We start from the raw sequence: 20,080 nt of genomic DNA, 5'->3' as shown, positions 1-20,080 counted from the left end.
CAAAATACTGCCACACACTGCTTCTCAGGTGTTCGGTGTTGTAATTATCCGACCGGCATAGCTTTGCTCACTAGTGTCCTCCTCCCTTTTTATCGATCAGCTTAGATTTCTGATAATCAAGCTGCTGGTGAATTTTAAGAGCGCCCTCTGCTGTGTACCCCAAGGTGAATGTAAATTTTAGATTCAAACAGTTCATTAGAGTTTGAAAATTAAATGTTTTATCATGTTCGAACAAATGTTCGAATTCCAAATAAAATTTGACAGCCCTTGTAAACATCATGAAATCAGACGGTGATGATTTGTGGCAAAGTCAAAACTGAACTCAAGTCTACGCTTGTCCTTGAGCCAGTTGACTACCAGTGTTTCCTAAAACAGCCTAAAAGTCCCAGAGTAGATTGAAAGAGGGGGGGGTTGTTTGTGAAGTCCTCAGTTGATTGCATTACCTACACCTGGATGTCGAGAGGTGGAAGCTATCTTGACGATGAAAGCTAAACAAAACAACAACCTCCCCTCTCTCTTGGCTGGCAACTCCCCATGACGGATGTCAAGATGTCTCCAATACACGTAATGGACTTGGCAAGGCCCGGGGTGGCTGGGCTTGGGCCTTCTACTCCACTCTGTTATCCAATCACCTTATTCTAATGCTATTGCATTGTTTAGTCAACCAGCGGTCCATTTACATCAACCCATAACCATATAGCCACACCACAGAAGCACTTAATAGAATTAGCAGGTATTGTGCAGCACATTTTAAACACATAGGCCATTTTAAACACACACACTCAGTCACTCCACCTCCCTCCCTGGGCCGATGATCCCGCGCTTGTTGTCAGAGTAATGGCATCTCAAGCTCTCCATGCAGGGCCTCCCCTTCCTATGTAACTGTCATAACTCTATACTCTGCCCACCGTGGACAGTTTATTTAGATCTTTAAATGTGTAGCCAATATTGTTGTCATGTTTATGTTATGTACTACATATTAATAGCTCATAAAGCACATTTGTTGCTTTATTAAATCATTTTTTACTTGCTCTTCATTAGGAAATAGGAAGCCGAAGCTCCAGACTGACACAGCCAATTAATGATAGGGCTCATAATTTCCTAATCTCATTTTGGGGAATGTTTGCGAGTCTGTTCCGCTAGTCAGCGTATAAATAGATAAACTAAAATGAAACAGCCACATGGCTGGGAATTTGCAGTCATATGTGCTCTCTAGCCCTTGACTGAATGCATTATTTTCTTTTTCAAACCTCAACACTCCAGTGCCATCTTTTCAAACAAATTAGTCTCATATGCTTCCCCCCTTGTGATTAACATAGAACAAATTGACATCAAATAACCCCAAAATTGTCTTAAGGCCTCATTTTCTAATGATATTAAATGGGGCACGTGTAAGTTTATTTGGAATGACTCATCTCTGGGGTCAGGGGAAATGAGCAATCCCTTTGTCCCCTAGCCACCACCCCTGTTAAACCATTTCCTATAAAAACAGCCTTACACTCCCAGTCCGAGGGTGTGTTCTGCCCGGTGTAATAACGAGGGCCTTCCTCCTTCTCCCATTCCTTGGCTGATTGATTTTTGTTAGGAAAATTAATGCAGTCACTGTGAGGTTCAGGAGGTCAGAGGTAGATGGGCTTCAGCAGATGAGGGGCGGTGCTGGGCAAACGAAAAGGCAAGATGCAGCAATGGGACTGCCAGGGACCGCCTGATGAAACTTACTGTGCGATTGTTTGAGGGCGGAGCGTGCAATAGCTTATGATGTATTGTTTGTGTTGTTTCATGCACACACCGAAATGCATCTCCTAAGATTGACAAAGCAAATATATAGGCACATTTATTGACTACACTCACTCACCCCAATGTTAGTTGGGTTTGTTGCCCTTGTGTTATGTGGTATGTTCTTCTGTTTGTTGCCTGACAGCAGCTTGAAGCAGAGATGCATTTACTCTCATGAGAATTCATTTGAAACTTGATTCTTAACCAGACAGTCTGCATCCACAGAACCTTTTGCTTCATGTGATACTTGAAACTTTTGTCATTTGCTGCAACATTTTTTTCTTGTCTAAAAGTTACACAGTAAACCTGATGAGCAGTCCAAACCTCTGTCTGACCCCCAGCATATATCCAAATGGTGTTTTATAAAATATATAAAGCAATGCGCATATTTCAGAGAGTAATGCTTCCCAAATGGGAACCAATCTAACACAAAGGGTGCTCCAGTCAGCAGGGTCCCTACACAAGTTCAAGCCACAATGGCGCCCTGTGTACACCGTGATGTAGCTAATTACAAACTCATTAAAGATCCCTCTAATTAGATTGGATGTTATGCTCTTTCCGTTAAATTCAAGCTCTTAATTTTAACCGCCTAATTACATTTCTGAAAAGGAGAAAAAGCACTTTTCAAAGCATGCTTTAGCCTACTGAAAATGAAGCATTTCTTAGAATGCTTGAGCTGCAGATAACTGAGTCTTCTTGTCTCTTTTCAGCGTGCCTTTGAGACATTATGAGCATAAATCTGTGGAATGAGCTTAAAGAAATGTATGGATAATGGTTTATATAGAGGATCAATCAAGGTCCTTTCAGCGGATTTGTCTGGTGGCCTTATTGGAGATCCAAAGCTTTTGGGAAAAAGTGGGTTGGAAAAGCTGATTGACTGTCTAAACCAGGGGTTGCCAAACTAGGGTCCATGCCATCTTGGGGCAAACATGACCTGGCGTAAAATGTGGAGGAACACTAAAGTTGAATACATCCTTTTCTTAACAGCATTTTTGACATTTTAATTAGTCAAACACAGGTGTAACTAATCACATTAATTGCCACATTGCACGCAATTAATTGCTGGAATGGCGCCCTCGTTAATGTCATTACTTCCACCTGTGCCTTTCCTACTATGACAAGTCAAAATGTCTGCTGTGTAAAAAGTGCTGTGAATGTGATTGATTTAAGAAACAATCAGTAGAAAAGGAGTGCTCTGCTACTAGCAAGGCTATCAAGTCAGGTCAACAAGATTTATTTAGATCAAGATAACTTTTTTTAGCTTCCATGGGAGGGACATGACAAAGAGAAAGTTTGTGACCCACTCTTCTAAACAAGCCACTTTGACAAGTCAACACAATTGAGTAGAAATTAGGACTGTGCTGTTTCTGAGCAGCAAATTGTAGTTGTACTAATGAGGTTTGTGATTTCATTTTTTAAAAACGTGTGACTTATTAGACGCGAAAACAAATCACGCACGCTAACGTCACTGGTGATTTTTAGTTGTTACGTAATTTTGACACCAGATGCATCGCAGAATGGCTTGCTGGCTAGCTAGTTAGACACAAAAACATGAAAGTAGCAGTTAGCTAGCTGACTCTACTTTTCAAGCTGTAAGTTTTTTAGAAGAGACAAATCTATCCCTTCAGCCAATTCACATTTTTACTTATTTAATGTTTGTTCTTATGGCAGCAACAAATACATAGCTCAGGACAGCTTGTACAGTAACACTAGTTACAAACAATATATGCTTACTAAACTATGTAATATATAAACAGTAAAACAGTAAATTACCACAAAAACTTAGAGAGTTAGACTTATTAATCCACTGAACAGAGGAAGACATCTCTTCAGAAGAAGTTTTATGAAATAGCACTTTAACCTTAACCATAGATGTATTAATAATGTATCATTAGGTAATTCACCTACATCTCACCCCAACAAAATTTAAAGGTGAGAGGGGAAACTACGCTACTTCTACTGTAGCTTGGTTGTTAATTTTTTAGCCCTTGTTTGTGCACAGTCACTGCTCTGATAAATCCTAATGATGGCTACTGCAAAGCCAAACTCATGTCTAGTATTGAGTTTGATTTGTTCTCAGATGTAACAGATGCACTGTACATTGTGTATTTTCCTCTACTTACACATGACTCAATGATATACAATTCAGTACCACCTGGTCATCTGTCGAGCTCTCAAAGGGGCGGCCCAGGAGACTTGTTGCAGACCTGCATGGGCCCCTCCAAATCCTCTTTTCTTCCCACATTTCTGAGTGTGTGATATTTACAGGAGAGCAGACGTGGGTCTGCTGCCACTCTTGCCCCTGGCACAGGACCTCTGCTCACTCACATCTTAAAGCTGTCTTTTAAGAGGGGCCACGGAAAAAGGCCGGATGCTGCGATTGTACGGATAAAAAGAAACATCTGCGTAAGAAAAGTCCTCCGTTGTTCGCTCTTTTTTATTTATTATTATAATAATACAATAAGAAGGAAAAAACCCATGACATAATTTCTTGTTATCTAAGAAGCTGAGGCTGCATTTACATTTGCTTTTCATGCAGCGTCCATGTGTTCTTAGGGGCGATGCACTGGAGTATAACTAAGCTAGCATGGAGGATATCCAACCATTTAAATCAAGCCTCTGGGAATTTTACATAACACATCATTGGCGAGCATTGGTTTTTACATAAAGACAAAGAAGGCCAAAAAGAGCCACCGGACGGGCGTCTTAGACTGAGACGAGCCACTGCGTGTGTTTTTGCAGACTCCTCTAAAGCTTCACGGTCCTGTGGTCACTGTTGTGTTCCAAGAACGCCTCTGCTCATACCCAGACAGCACACAGACAGAAAGCTGCTTATTTTCTTATACATTGAGAGGGAAAAATGATTTTTCTGAGCGCAAACTCAAAACTGAACCCTCTCCTCTGATGGGTTGACTTCTCATCTTGATCTTCAGAGGAGTGCTTCCCAGTCTCTGGGCCCAAAGACATACTGTAGACCGCCATCGATTGTCCCTGTGCCGTGGAAGATGTCATATTTTATAGATGTTTCACGAGATGGCTCATGATCTAGACGATGTTGCCTTCAGTTAGGAAGAGTTGTGTTTGTACTAAGGGTGGAGGAAGGGCTCTTGATGCAGAGAAATGGGGACCTTCCTGATAAATTCTTCTCAAAAGTGACAAAGTGATGCCACTAAGATGCAGCAAACTAATATATTTCATTATGGGACTGTGCAATAAAGCTGTATCTCATTGGGCAGCCAAGGATGCCTCTTTGTCACTACAAGGCCACATGAGCTAGCCACAGGCAGCATGGGACAGGGACAGAATCAAAACTGCCTCTGGACAGAAGCTGACTGATTACTTTTCCACCTGACATCACAGCTCTGACAGCTATCCTGTTGTCCTTAGGGAGAGTAGAGTTTGCTCAATACAGATTATTTGACATCGGAAGTTGCTTGTGTCACCGGTCACTCTACCCCAGATGTTGACATGTCTGTGTCCACATGTGATTCACCTCTCCAAATGCAGTAACGTGTTTAAAATTTTAAAAAAGCATTCATTAAAGACTCTTGAACAAGTTGTGCATTCAGTCAATATAAAAAACTTTTCAAACTTCTTTACAGTCTTCTTTCAACCACAGTAATCAGTTAAAATTATATTGCTTCCATTTTCCCTACAGCCTTTATGATCCTAATTCAATCAGTTCTTTCACAAATGAGGCCGCATAAATAGGAGCAATATTAAATCAGATAATAATATAGATTGATGAACAGTCCATGACAACATTAGCTGCCTCTCCAAAATACAGAAATGGAAAAAAAAAAAGGAAAAAAAAATCAATGAGCTCAAAGACCTGTCATTTGCATGGGCCTCTTCCCCTAATGGGAATACTTTTACAGACAGGGAATTACAAGCTGAAATATTCTTTTTGATTATTGGACATCCATAGCCAAATATGATTTACATTAATGAGCATAAGTATATTAAAGGCATTTTATCCCCCAGCAACCGAAACGATTGAATAATGGCTCTGGCAACCAAGCAGCGGCCTGAGAAAATAGAGAGGAGGTAATGTCGCTTTAATTACTAATGGATACCTCAGTTTTTTTCAGGCTTTGATTTTTCATCTCTGGGAACAATCTAATAAGGTAAATATTCATCATCTTCATATCCCCTTTTAAAACAATGATTTTGTCAAGCCGAGACAGCATAGTTATTTAAAGAAAGTGGACATTTACCATGCTGGCCCCCACGATCAACGGTTTATTTGAAGATTGCTTTCAAAAGATTATTTTCCTGTGAAGAAAGAAAGAAAGGTCTTTTCATGCCCAATTGCATTTGTCTAATACACTTAGGGTTGAGAAGTTGACCTTGTTAGCAGGGACGGACATTGTAAAATTTCCCTTTAGAACTATAATTGTCCCACATATTGCTCTTCACTGTTTGTCACTGAATGAATTTTACATCCTGTTTTAGTACTAGTTGTGCTTCTGTCTTGATTAAATTGTTCAGTGCTGTGTTTTTGACCTGAGATTTATTATGAAATTAAAGAAAAATCTTAGCATAGGTGTGTGTGAATCATTTGTTTGGCTGATCTTAAAAGTGCTCTGCTTACTTTGTTAAACTGCTCTAGTCAACAGCAATTCACCAGTGCATGAGACACAACAGAGTAGTCTATAACATTGCTCTCTAATTAGGTTAAAGCACTCTTAAACACTGAAGATAATATATAATATGAATACAAGGTCCTGATGACCACTTGAGGCAATGAAGATACAGTATATTGTAAAATATATTGTAAAATATATTGTAAAAATATGAAAATATTAAACATTTCTGATGTCATCTTTCAAACTGGTCTATTTGGTTGAGTAATTAAAAAAATGTTACTGTTTGTCACTAACTATAGTACTACAACTGTCTGCTCAGCATCAAGTGATTCTGACACTACTGTTACAACAGTGTATACTGAAGATAGTCTGTTCTTAAAACTGCAGTTTCGCTTTAGAATGTGGGTGAGGTTAAGGTTAGATTCTGGATGAAAGATTGGGCTTTTAAGGTTAAAGGTGTACGCAGGTGATTTAGGATTGTGCTTCCATGAAGCTGGGAGACTGACTAGAGATTTTTCCTTTTTTTAAAAATAAAAGAGGTCAAAGTCAGAGCAGTAGATGCCGAGATACCCTGACTTGTAGTCTCTAGAATGGCTGAAGTTCCAAAAACATTGATTCCTATACTTCCCATTATGCGACTTGTTGTCTCTAGTATGGGCCGAGCGCCAAATATGCTGACAAGTGAACTAAACGTGATGTGTGAAATTGGTGGAATGCCCCTTCAAGATTAGATTTAGGCTAAATCTGGTTCAGAGTCACATAAATAAACACAAATAACTTAAATATGCAAAGGACCCTTTGTTGAACATCAGCTTTTTGTTAACCGATACTTGATACTTGACACTAGAAGGAACAACATCCTAATCTGATCTCACTAACCAGCATCACCACTGGCTGTTGCATTAGCCGTTTTTTACTTTTGAACCTGCAGTTCATATGTAAGGTGTACCTGCATTAAGTTCCAAGCAAAAATGTCCTCCCCATGCCTCCATTTAATATTAATCTAACCATGAATTCATACGGGCTTTTCTGTCATGCAAAGTACCATTTTTTTGCCCAGCCTCATTAAGAGGTCAGCAGCAGCACAGACCCCACAGGTGTAATCCCATTTACTTTGATCCTCAGTTTTTATGTCCTCGTTAAAAGCTGCTGAAGTAGCAACATGGTATAAGTAAATACGCAACTGGAATATATATGGGCATTAATCATTCTATCAGAACAGGACACTGGTGCCTTAGTGGAAAGTGGGGGATGTGCAGAAATCGTGCATTGAACTGAATTTAGATTATTATTCTTTATTTAAGACTGGAGTGATGCACCTTTTCTATAAGTATAGAGCATGTATTACATCCAAATGTGCACCACCACATTTCTTTCTTATTGCTTTATTAGAAGACATTTATTCAAACCACCCTCTCTGAAAATAGAAATGAGGTGCTATTACTGTGTGTATGGAACATTTTTAACAAAGTTATCAAAGTCTTCCATCTGAGTTATGCTGAAGAAGCTAGTGATGTGGTCTAGAGCAAAAAAAAAAAAAAAAAGTCTGAGCATTATAAAGAAGCTCTTTTAAAGTCTGAGTCATATCATGTATACGCCTATACACTTTTTTTTTTTTTTTTGTTGAATGTCATTGCTGTGATGGTTTTATTGCTTTAGACCCCTCTGCCGGGCAGGTTAAGGGAGCGACTGCAGGACTGATGAGCGTGGCAGGAAATTGGCAGATGGAAGCATCCATTTCACTGCTAATTAGGGGGTCCAGAGGCCCGCCGACTGACAAGGTTCAACTGGGCAATGTAGTGCCTGCCAGCTCCCATCCCGTGTGCTTTATAAAACGCTCTTTAATTCCCCGGCACAATATCATTAACTTTGTAAGTGGATGAACACAATGGACAAGCAATTTAATTAACTTCTACCATTGAATGTTGGAGGGGAGACTAAATGAAATTAATGCACAATATTTCCCAGGGAGGCAGCCAACCTTGGGAGTGGGTCTGGATTGTTGGCAGGTCAGGCGCTGCCGTGGGTTTGGCCAATTATGCCTTGTTTAGACCCATCCATAATATTTTCCTCAAAAGAAAATAAAATCAGTGGTTTTGAGATCAATCATGAGCGCATGTCGCTCTGCATTCTGGGAGATTTTAGAATAATGAAGTAGAAGCCCGGAAACACTCTGCCAAAAACCTGCAGGCTCTACAGGGCTAAAAATACAGGTAATATTACTGATCCATACAACAATGGGGGTTTACTTGAAATAGACCATAAATAAATAGATGGAATTTGGGTTTGGGAAATGTAGAAAATACAATGATTTCCATATGTGAATCCAGGGATGTCAATGTCGGTCAGTCAGTCCACCACTTCGGTCCATATTGAAATAGCCTAACAAATATTAGATGGACTTTCATGGTCCCCAGAGGATGGATCATAATGTCTTCGGTGATCCCCTGACTTTTCATTTTTCTCCATTCATCATCAGGTCAAAATTTCAGTTTGTCTAATACTTTGGTTTATCTGTCTGTTTGGTTTTCTTTACAATGACCATTACAGTCTTGCAGCTCTGATGTGGCTGAAGGGTTTTGTAATCATGTATTACAGATGCAAATATTATTACAGCATCTCAGTGTAAAAGGCCTTATCTGACAACATTCTAATGCTAGAGGTCAGTATTATCCACTGTAGCCACAATACCAGTCAAATTGAGGTTCAGGTGGTCTGCCAGTGAATCAGAAAAGAGGATCTGCTGCTCCTGTTTTAATTGCAAGGGATCAATACCAGTCCTGATTTGCCATGTAAACCAATTTTCTTGCGAGGTTTGTTCACGAGGTCCCTCATGGGGGCTGTGGAAGAGCATTAAGGAGAGTCAGCTTAACTTAAATCTTAATTACTGTGAAATAAATAAGTAAATTTATGTTAAAATGTTTCCTTTTAGTATATCTTTGAGCAATCTAATTCCTTCCTTCTGTCCCTACCTTACCTATGCCCCCCAACACACACACACACACACACACACACACACACACACACACACACACACACACACACACACCCCAGAGACAAGAGCTCCTTCAGGACGTGACGGATAGCTCCAACACACAGGCTGCTTTCAAATCACAGGAAGTGACAGAGGAAGTTTTAATGAGAGTTTTGTCTGTGTATCCAGTCAGGCCTTCCAGGCAGCCGATGAATAATAGACACTGTGGCTCAATACTCTGAATACTCAATCAATGGCACTGGGAGAGGGCCTTGGCAAACACATATGGCAGCCCAGGATGGGCGGTGGGCTCAGGAGGGGTAGAAAATACTAAGGCTTCCCCATCTCTGGGCTGAAAAAGCAAGCCACCTCTATTGATGCTGCTCACTTTTGTGCTGGGCTGTTTTCCTTGCCGGGGGATGACAAACAGGCTGTTTGTGCAGTATTGGAGATTTGTGCAGAGAGGCTCCTGTGAAGGTGCTCTTCTACCCCCAGATCCTGCATATCAATGGGTCCCTTGCTGGGACATAGATGGCTGATCTTGAAATAGATATGTGGTAGATGTCATCAGAGCACATAGTGTGCTGTTCTATTGTCTGCTGAAGGATTTACCCTTTACACTTTGATTTGGAGTATGTTTGGTATTTGGTCATGTATGAATGCTAGTCTTAAGTGAGTAATGACGATATTATGTACCTATTAGTCAGAGCTTATGTCTGTGCCTCCTGCTCTAATCTGTTTTGACATAGCATGTGTTTCTGATATATCGCAACACCATTTCTTCATGACAGCCTATCTGATTGACCTTTCCAATAAGACTGCGTGTGTGCGTGTGTGTGCGTGTGTGTGTGTGTGTGTGTGTGTGTGTGTGTGTAAATTCGTGAGTTTTTTTTTGTGGTTATGTTTCTATGTGCAGGTTTATGTGGAAGTGTGGCATCACTTGTGATTTGACAGATTAGGGGACTCCAGGGATTTCTGAGCAATGAGATATAAACTGGAAAACAGCCCATTTTGTCTCTGCTGTAGAAGGCAAAATGCCACTGAAAACCCAGCGGAGATATTTCTCTGAGGTGCCTGTAATGAGCCTTGTAGCCCACACACACACACAGATAACTGTGATTACACTGCAAGTATCACTTTAAAGTTAAGTGCTGTTAAAGGATAAATGCAGTTTATGATAACTTGAGTATAATTTTTGTAGTTTTGGCGATCCTTCTTGTCTGTACTAATAAGACCGTAAACACCAAGCTGTTGCTGAGAGCTGGGCATTATCGCTTAGAGCATTCAGACTCTCAGGCAGGTTAGAAATAACCTTCAAGCCAAATAAGTCGGCCAAATTTATTAAATAACTTAATAACTGACTAAATAGATTAATTTTCCCACCATATTTTCTCACACCCCAAGATGACCTCTTCAAATTGCTTGTTCTGTCGGACCAATGTTCCAAAACCAAGAGAGATCCAATTTAGTATCATAGAAAACAAAGAAAACCAGCAAATAGTCACAATTGAGAGGGAATTTTTTGCCTTTTTGCTAAAAAAATGTCATCAAAATTGTTGCCACTTTGTTTTCTGTTGATTGACTATTGATTGATTAATAAACAAATAAATTCAGCCTGTGAGGGATTATAACCAGTGTTTTGTTGGGCTCACTTTCAGTATTACATCCTGCTTTCCATGACCGGACTAACCTTTACAATCTGTCTGATCATCTGACTGCTCGTGTTCCTTGCCCCGGCTGACTTCGTTGTCACAGAGTTGCTGTGTTGCCAGATTTTTTCAGTTGCTTCGATGAGTACAATCTTATTGCTATGGAACCTATAAAAGTAAAATTCAAGTGGTAACAAACCAGAATTATCCTTGGAGGCTGAGAAAGCACCAAATATCCTCAACTCAAAAACAAGACAGAATGAGTCGAAACGGAGCCAAAAAATGAAAAAGCAAGTAGCACTTAGAGAAGATTAAAAGACCTGGACAGTGACATTCGAAAATAAAAACCCAACAAAATCTCCTTATTATTGCTTCAGTTTACCATTCTTTTCCTGTGGTGATGTTTTTCAGCAAAGAAGTAGTAGTAGTAGGAGTAGTATCCTCCTCCTCCTCCTCCTCCTCCTTTCGTAGAGAATAAGCAATCAAAACACACCTTATAGGAAATATTCTGTGTACCAAGTGCTAATGTACACATACTGTACTAAACACAGATAAAACAAAGAATACTATCCCGATTAAAACTAACAGCTAACATATTTGAGTTGGCTTCCCTTGCTGTGGTGCTTTTAGAGTGTATCATTTATTTTTCCTATTAAAACACTCACTGGACACATGTTCTCATCGCTGTGCTCCAGAAACCCATAATCCTACACTTTGCAAGTGTCTGGGGACGGCAGAACATTACCCTCTGAAGTTGTACAGTGACACTGTGATGACACTGGAGTGTGTATGTGTCAGCTCTCCTGGGACTGGCCACTCTCCCTTAGCACAGATTGGAGGTGAGACCTTGAAGAAAAATTATTACTTTTATGTTTGCTTTATGGCTCATTTTTCACATTATACGCAGAAAATCTATTCAGAGGTCACAGAATTCCTGCTTCTCTTCTTCGGCAGGAACTAATTTTTGGAGCCCTCGGTATCGATAAAGCATTCAGCGGAGCAAAGTATGCAGGCTATGTACTGCAGCTCTCAAGTCTCTATTTTCCGCCAGCCAGTCTATTGGGACTTGTTCAGCCCATATCTGAAGGGGTTTTGGAAATGTCAACTACACACTAGCACGCAACACACACACACACACACACACACACACACACACACACACACACACACACACACACACACACACACACACACACACACACACACACACACACACACACACACACACACACACACACACGCAAACAAACATGCACATGAAGAGTGAACCCAGTTGCTGTGTCTTTGTGCCCTTCACTGTGAGTGGTGTAGCCAATATGACTCGTGATAAGAGATAGCATTGCCAGAACGAGTCATAAAACCCAAGCTTTTATGGTGCGGTTATTGTCTTTCTGTCTACAATTATGGTTATTACTCATTTCCCCTTTCCTCCCCCATGGCCCTCATGGTGCACTTAATAGACTGCGTTTTACTAATGGAAAATTAATAGCCGCCGTGGCAGTGGGGTTTATAAATATGTAAAATATACTTTTAATTATTTCAAGTGAATCTGACAACTAATCAATAAAGAGGGACGTGACAAACATACGTTTGACACAGGCCATTGTAAAGCTACTGGTAAAAGATAAGCATGGCCTGTCAGCGCAGTCCGGCCCTAATGAATATTTTGAGCCTGTCATGTAAGGAGACAAATGGATTAATTGCGCCCTGCTAATATAATAGCTTCTTCATGAAGACTGCAGGAGGGAGGCAGAGGAGAGGAGAGGGAGCTGCTAGGTTCTGAACCCTGATGTCGAATAAATATTTATCAGGGCTGAGGGTTAAGTAGATTTTTGCGATTACACAGATAGCCACTTAAGCATAGTTGTTTATCATTTATTTGAAAATTGATTCATGCCGATTTGTTTGATGTCATATTAATTTTATTTTTAGTAGTCTCAGGGAGTGAGGGCATATAGAGGGATCAGCTTCCACTGCAAGAGAGACAGTGGCTATTTGGCATTAAAGTGAAGGGTCAATCAATCAGTTATTTACGTATTTTTATTTTTTTGCAGAGAATCATTATTCAGGAGTCCTTACAGTCATTACTGTATTGAGTATATGACTATGTTTTAATTATCTGATTGATCATTTTGTTTGGCAGTCAGGAAGTAGTGAAAAATGTCCATCACAGTTTCCCAGAACCCAAGGTGAAATCTTAATATTGCTTTTTTGTTTGTTCAACAGTAATTTACAGTAATTTATCATTCGCAATCCTATAAAATTGAGAATAGCATAAAATCCTCTTTGACAATTTTCCTTGATAAATAAACCATGAATCCATTGCTGAAATTTTTGTGTATTCATTTTCTGTTGATCAAGCCGTAATAGTACTTGCAGAAAAAAATGCAGCACTGTAATTTAATTTGTAATAGACAGAGATATCTCTGTTTTTCCTCCATCATTTCCTGCATATCATATTTCAACACCGTCATTTTTATCTCACTAGCCACTGAAATATTCACAAAAGCAGCAGCAGTAAGCATAGTGGCAGCATTTTGACAAATAAATTCCTTCCCTTGCCCTGTTTTCGCATACATCTCTGTCTCCAGGTCTGGTGTTGGCACTTTAAGGTGAAAGAGAACATAAAGACAAGCGAGCACAAACGAGTGTAAGGGGCCTTCCTGGAAGCCGTCCTCTCGCAATTGAAAAGCTGTGACCTTGAGTCCTGCGTTTGCCCAACGCCCCTCTCATATGCGCCCCCTCGCCTCCCCTCCTCCCTTTTTCTCTGTCCTCCGTCAGAGCAGGAGAAGGAATGACGGAGAGAGGGGAGTGCGGTGGGGTTTTGGGTCACCAGCCGCTGTTCTCATCAATTAAATGTGCGACAGTGTTTTCCGTCGGCTGAACTTATATGTCAAGGAGATGGGCAGGACCTCATGTTTGTGCTTTTGACAAATCAGCAAATGTTTAATCTCAAGATGCGCCGGCACTCATAAATAATGCAGAGGCCAGGCTGGACCCAACTCTCTCCCAGCGTGTCGGAAAGGGAAGCGTCTGCCCCCGGCCTCAATAGGAATACGCAAAAAACACTAAATCCTCCTCCATGAGGGCCTTTTATTCTACAGATGTCTCCTCCTTCTTTGGATCACACCCTTTCAACCCCTTTTACTGTACCGGAGCATGGGAGTAATATCTTTCGGATCACTCTTATCTACCTCATTTTAGCTTTGTCAGTGTATTTCTTATCTAAATCTTTGTCTTTTGCCATGATTTTCTCACTCTACCTACTTATGTTTTAATTTGGTCGTTCTGGTCTTTATAGTAAAAGTTCCTCACCACCCTCTGCCGCTCTTTGAGGGGAAAAGGAGACTCAGAATTATCCCAAAGCCAAAGGTCTGCTATCTCAAAGACACAGGGGATTGAGCTTGAGCTTTGCCTCCATTTGCCCTAAATGTAAAGAGGGCAACAGAAAGCAGTGAAGTGGACTGTGAACCGCATCAAATCCCCCTCTGCACGACTCTTACTTCTTCCCACAGACTTTGATTGGCTTGTCCACCGACTGGGAAAGTTTCCTGATTGTTCACAGGGAAAATTAAGATTTTAAGCCTATTGAAGTTGATCTTTGCTCATTCAAAAGTCCATCTGAATGTGTCCTTTGAAAGCTCAAATTGTTGACTCGCCACATTAGAAGACTGAGCCCGAAAATGGGGTGCACTGAGTGTACTGTACTGAGAGCATGTTGCACCTGTTGTTGTGTAGTTGATGGTGTGTAGTGTTTGTGGCTCCCCATTCAATGGAGCTGTGGGAAGTGTGCTGTGGAGTGTGTTAAAGAGTGGAGCTCTTTACTTTCAGCTCAGTTTATTAGTCGAGCGTTCTCACATTAGGGTCTTTGTACATTCAGCACAGTGAAAAGGTTATGAGCCGCGATGTTGGAAACTAGAGAAATAATGTGATAAGTTAGAAATTTAGCAGAAATGGTTGGAAAGGTTGGAGTTTTAGCCCCCCCTTCATGTGGAGAATCTTCTTCTGTGAAGTGATTTGATATATCGGGACTGGATCCAGATCCAGCCAAAAATGAATAGCTTAAGAAAAAGAGGAAAAATCTGTCAAGTCTCACAAATTCTTTTCCTTTTGCAGGCTCTCGGAAGTTTCTACTTTATCCACGAGTCTTTGAAAAACATCCACCAGTTTGATTTCAAAGGTGAGCACCTCCCTCCAACACACTGCCTCATATACATCATCACCACTGTCTCGAAATGAAATCCTCACATTGTGCCCCCTCCTATCGCACACAACCATTTGCAGGCTATTCCCGCTTCCATCAAAACCAGTGAGCTAAGATTGGCTTTGAGGATAATGTAAAGGGAGCGGGACAGAATGGTAATGCTTATTAATATTAGGATTTAATTCATAAGATTTCGGGCTTACAGTAATGGCGTGTGGCGGGTTATTGGACAGTTACAGTGGTCTCATCAGCCTGTGGTGTCAGAGGGCCCCGGGGTCTAGCGGCCGCGCTAATTAAAGAAGGGATATAGATGTGGAGGCACCTCGCTTCCTATTAGACCAAAGTCAGCATTAGCACCAGTTACTCCAGTGAAGGACAGGGCGATAGTAGGGGAGGGGTCAAGGGGGGAGAGGACCACTCCCCTTGTACACACACTTACTTTAAAGATCTGATTTCAAATCAGAAGTACATAAACTGCAGCTTTGTTTTCTTTTGTAACAGGCCTTTTTCACAGCAGACATTTTGACCTGTCACAGCAGGAAAGGAACAGGTGTTACTAATAACATCAACAATGGCTTTGTTCTGTCCCCGTAAGCCGTGACAGTGTGACAGCGAGCCAGCGTGTACAATACCAGCACCCTGAAACTGAAACAGCTAAACAGATTTCAGCCATCATTCATTTTGTTATTTACACTTGTGATTTTCCTCCTGTCACATGTCAGAATGTCTGCTGTGATAAAGGCCTATCAGAGGCTCATCAAGAGAGACTTGTAGAAATGAAGGTTCCTGCTGAGACTGAACGTGAACTCGATTCACGGGTGTAACAATGCAGTCTCCCTGCAGGTATAATGGATACAATACTCAAACCGGGTCCACAGTTAGAAACGTTCACTTTATTTTTTTTCAACTTTCACCATTCCTCCTTTTTACAAATTGTTTTTCTCATACATTTTATTCCAAAATGCGAATAATAGACTCTCTTCAAAGGAAAAAATAAAGCATTTTTTTTATAATTAGTTCTTTATCTAAAACTAAACTGAAAAATTAAAATGATCAGATTTATTTAATATTTTGATCTTGCTGATACTGTCAAAATGATTGTTTTATCACAACAATATGTTGTTGTACCTGTAAGTGACACCAATTCTTCCTCACACACACATTAAATCAGCTCAGTCTGGGCAGCATTGTTTGTACATGAGCTTGACAATGGACTTTGTGGTCACACTGGTTCTGTTGCACTTTCAGGTCAAGACAATTTTATTTATATAGCCCCAAATCACAATTTAACAACGGGGGACTTCCCAATCTCTACAACACACAACACACTCTAGCCTTAGATGCTCGACTCCATTAAGGAAATACCCCACAATAAAAATGTTAAACCACAGAAAGACCAAGAGATGATGAATCTGTCTTCCAGGATGGACAGACTTCAAAAGAAGCATTTTTCTTTGTGGACCTTGTTATTTAATGTCCATGTTATGGTAAACACAGAGTGAATTAAAAGTTACTTGAGTACGTAATCTAGCACAACTCCAATTTGGAAATGTAGGTAGGTAGCAAACTGTGCTCTTGTGCAAGCTTACTGCTTTGCTTTCAAAAATCTTAGTTAGAAGAAATCATGTGCATATGAGAGTTACATCTTTACTCAGGATATATGTAGATATGTTCTTGATTCATTTGAGTCAGTATTCACAAACCACAGCAATCTTCCTCTTAGATTAAGAAAAAAAAAAAGGGCATTTAAAATTTTTGTTTTACCCACGTTGGGACCTCTCACACTCTTCTTTTAGCTGAATACAGGTGTTCCTCATTCTGACCAGCAGGTGGGGCAATTGTCTGAAGAGGGCCAGGTTGCTCTTGCTCTCCCTAAACTCTAATGGGATTAGGAGACTGTAAATCACACATGGGGCTTCGAAAAATTAACCTGCTTGTTTGTAACGGCAAACTGTCTTTGTCCTTCTTCCTTGCTCTCTATCTCCCCCTCTCTTTCTGTCTCCGTCTCTCTTCCCGCCATCTCCCCTTTAGCCAAGAAATTCAAGAAGGTGGTGGGGAAGGAAACCTGCTCAGAGACACTAGAAAGCACACCTACGCTGGAGAAGGAAAAGTTTCCACAGGATTACTTTCCTGAGGTTGGTTCAGTAATAAACATACTTGACTGACAGATGGTGGTGGTGTCATAGTCACAGCTTCCTGTTGACAGATATCACAGTGAAAGGTGGACACGTGTTGTGACACATGGTCATGACAAATGAACACACAGCTCTTTTACATTGTATATAGTATGCAGATTTAATAAAGCTGCTAAATTGAAAAGGTGATCAATCGCTAGGTGAAGTACAGTATCTTTTGCCCTTTTTACCACAAATATCATTCAATGTTGTGTATAATAAAGAAAGAAATGAATTAAATTTGATATATTTTCCCCTAAAAAGAAATTCATGCCAAACTTCAGATAATAATTTATATCAAAAAGAGATTTCCTTTTCCGTACTCTTCATTGATTTTTCAAAAGCTGTTTCATTTTCTGTGTCTTTTTTTTTCTTTTGTTTTGCAGTCCAGTTTTTTTTCTGCTTCAAGGCAATACAGCAGACACATGGCTGATTTGTAATCAAATCAGCCATGTGTCTGGCGGAAATTGTGAAACGGAGAAAGTCCTTGTTGTGTCTGCTGTGTCCCGTGGAGCAATTCTCTGCTCACTCCGCTGTGTTCAGTTTCCTGGTTTCGGTGTGGTGTGCCATCAGGGGGGAGCTGAGCGCTGAGCATAGCAGTGCTGATATAGTAATAAAGAGCACGACTGCCCGTGTGTCATCCCTGCACTCCCCACTCATCTGTCAACCATGCTCCGGCGGCCACCTCCGCAAATATATGCAAAACATATGGATACAGCCCCTTCACACACTTCCCCCCAATTTCCGTCTCTTTCACACACTGCAGGACACCCCCCCACCCCCCCACCCCCACCCTGAGACAGTCTAGAAATACACACAAACATATGTATTTGCACACACCCGAACAGCCTCACGTCTGTGGTTTCCTATTTTCCCATTCCAGAGATGATCTAAAACCAATTACACTGATTGAGGCACAAAGCCATTTAAAATGATTACAGCAAAGCATTGTTCAGCGTTTAACAGGACAAGCAAAGAAAACCACAAAACAAACCTGGCACGGCGTACTGTGAGAAGGATGAGGGTAGTGATGTCAAGAGAAAGGAGGTGTGTGTGTAGGGGGGGCAGATGAGAAAAGTTTTGCCCGGTGATTTATGCCTCTTTCCCGGCTGGGATATGAATCTGGGATGATGCTCCAGAGAGCAGCACTCCAGATAATGTTAGCCCATTTAAAAGGAGCAGATTTGTGTAGTCTATCAGGGTCGCTGAGTATTTTTTTTTCTCCTGCCTTCCCCCGCCCCCCCTCCGTAGTGAGAAATTGGTTGTTATCATAGATCACAGATACTGCTCAAACCTCTTATGAAAGATGAATTAATTTCACTAATGCTTTAATGCAAAGCTCTCATGAGGGAGGCAGACTGGTGATAACCCCTGCCTCGTCTCCGCTTCCTCCGCTAGTGATTTATGCCCTCTTTTAGTAGATGAAACCGCCTAGATTTGCCATCCATCTGCAGGTTTGAGGAATCCTATTACACAGGGATCTTGGACCGGACTGGATGCCACACACCGTCCTGAACCAGTTGCTTGAGTCCCAGCTCAATCAGGTTTTGGTCATGATACCTGAACCAAATGATTTAAAGTTAACAGAGAAGACACAGAGGCCAGGTATCTTGTTTACATGCTCATAACTCATTTCCAGTGCAAATAAAAACTTGTATGTGAATCTGATCCAGTTTGTCAGACAGAACCCTCAGGGGAAGGTTAGAGAGTGACAGCGGACAACTCGGGTGGTCGGTGCGAGACAGATGTGTGTTTCGTTGCTTGTGTCTTACCTTTACAGTCCCCAATTAATAAAGTGTCACTGAGCGAGATGCTGATGACATCATTGTGGGAGGGCTTGGTATGTATATGTTGGTGTGTGTGTGTGTGTGTTTAAAACAGAAACAAAATGTCATTCAGTACCTTTCAGTGCACGAGTGGTGCATAGTGGTTTCGACACATGAAGTGTGTTGCCGTATTTACAAATCCTCACAAGATTCTTAGCGCAGAGTAGGGCTGCAACTACCTGTTATTTGAATTCACGATTCTTCTAATCCGTCAGTTAGTTTAAACATTAATTGATAAATCATTTTATCTGTAGAAATGGGAAAAATCTCCACCACAGTTTCCAAAAGCCCAAGGTGATGTCTTCAAATTGCCCAATTTTCCCACAGCCACAAAGATTTTCTCTTTACAATGATATAAAACTGAGAAAAGCAGAAAATACTTACATTTAAAGAGCCGGTACCAGAATTTTTTTTTTAAAACTTTTTTTACTTGAAGGTTGACTCAGATGGATAATTGATTATCAAAGTAGCCGCAGATAAATTTTCTTTCAATTCATCAATTCAGTGACTGACTGTTTCAGTTCAGAGCGTGCTACTTAATCCCCAACCAGTGCCGAAAGAGAACAACTGGAAATTAAACTAAACAAGTCTTTTTTTTGTCTGAATAATATTATAATGTTTCTAAAAGACACATTTTCCTTTAACCTAAATCATGCTCATGAAGGCTTTCTATTTCAGCTTTCCAAAGTGGCTAAACTCAATGTCATAAAATAAAATATTGGTTTAAATCACTTACATATACACTTTCTGCTGGTGGCCCTTTCTACTCCTAGTTTGATTCTGATTTAAGTGACAACCCCTCCGTATGCAAAACATCAGTTCTTTCCGTAATCCCACCTTGAGTTATAGCTGTAAGTGAAGGGGATAGAAGCCGGGACATTAATTGAA

The 20,080-nt window shown here is 40.7% G+C and overlaps 1 protein-coding gene across 2 annotated transcripts in view; it reads left to right on the top strand.

Annotated features, from left to right (window-relative positions):
• Positions 1 to 20,080, top strand: part of LOC120796548 (inositol polyphosphate-5-phosphatase A) — a 139,896-nt gene that overhangs the window by 62,665 nt on the left and 57,151 nt on the right. For both annotated transcript variants that reach the window (XM_040139524.1, XM_040139526.1), the window contains exons 5-6: positions 15,105 to 15,168; positions 17,224 to 17,327. In XM_040139524.1, the coding sequence (XP_039995458.1) occupies positions 15,105 to 15,168; positions 17,224 to 17,327 (168 nt within the window). The remainder of the gene's footprint in view (positions 1 to 15,104; positions 15,169 to 17,223; positions 17,328 to 20,080) is intronic.

The sequence above is a fragment of the Xiphias gladius genome, chromosome 11, assembly GCF_016859285.1.
Source record: "Xiphias gladius isolate SHS-SW01 ecotype Sanya breed wild chromosome 11, ASM1685928v1, whole genome shotgun sequence".
NCBI classification, from domain to species: domain Eukaryota; kingdom Metazoa; phylum Chordata; class Actinopteri; order Istiophoriformes; family Xiphiidae; genus Xiphias; species Xiphias gladius.
Note: the sequence above shows the minus strand (reverse complement) of the source record. Positions and strands in the feature narration are given on the sequence as shown.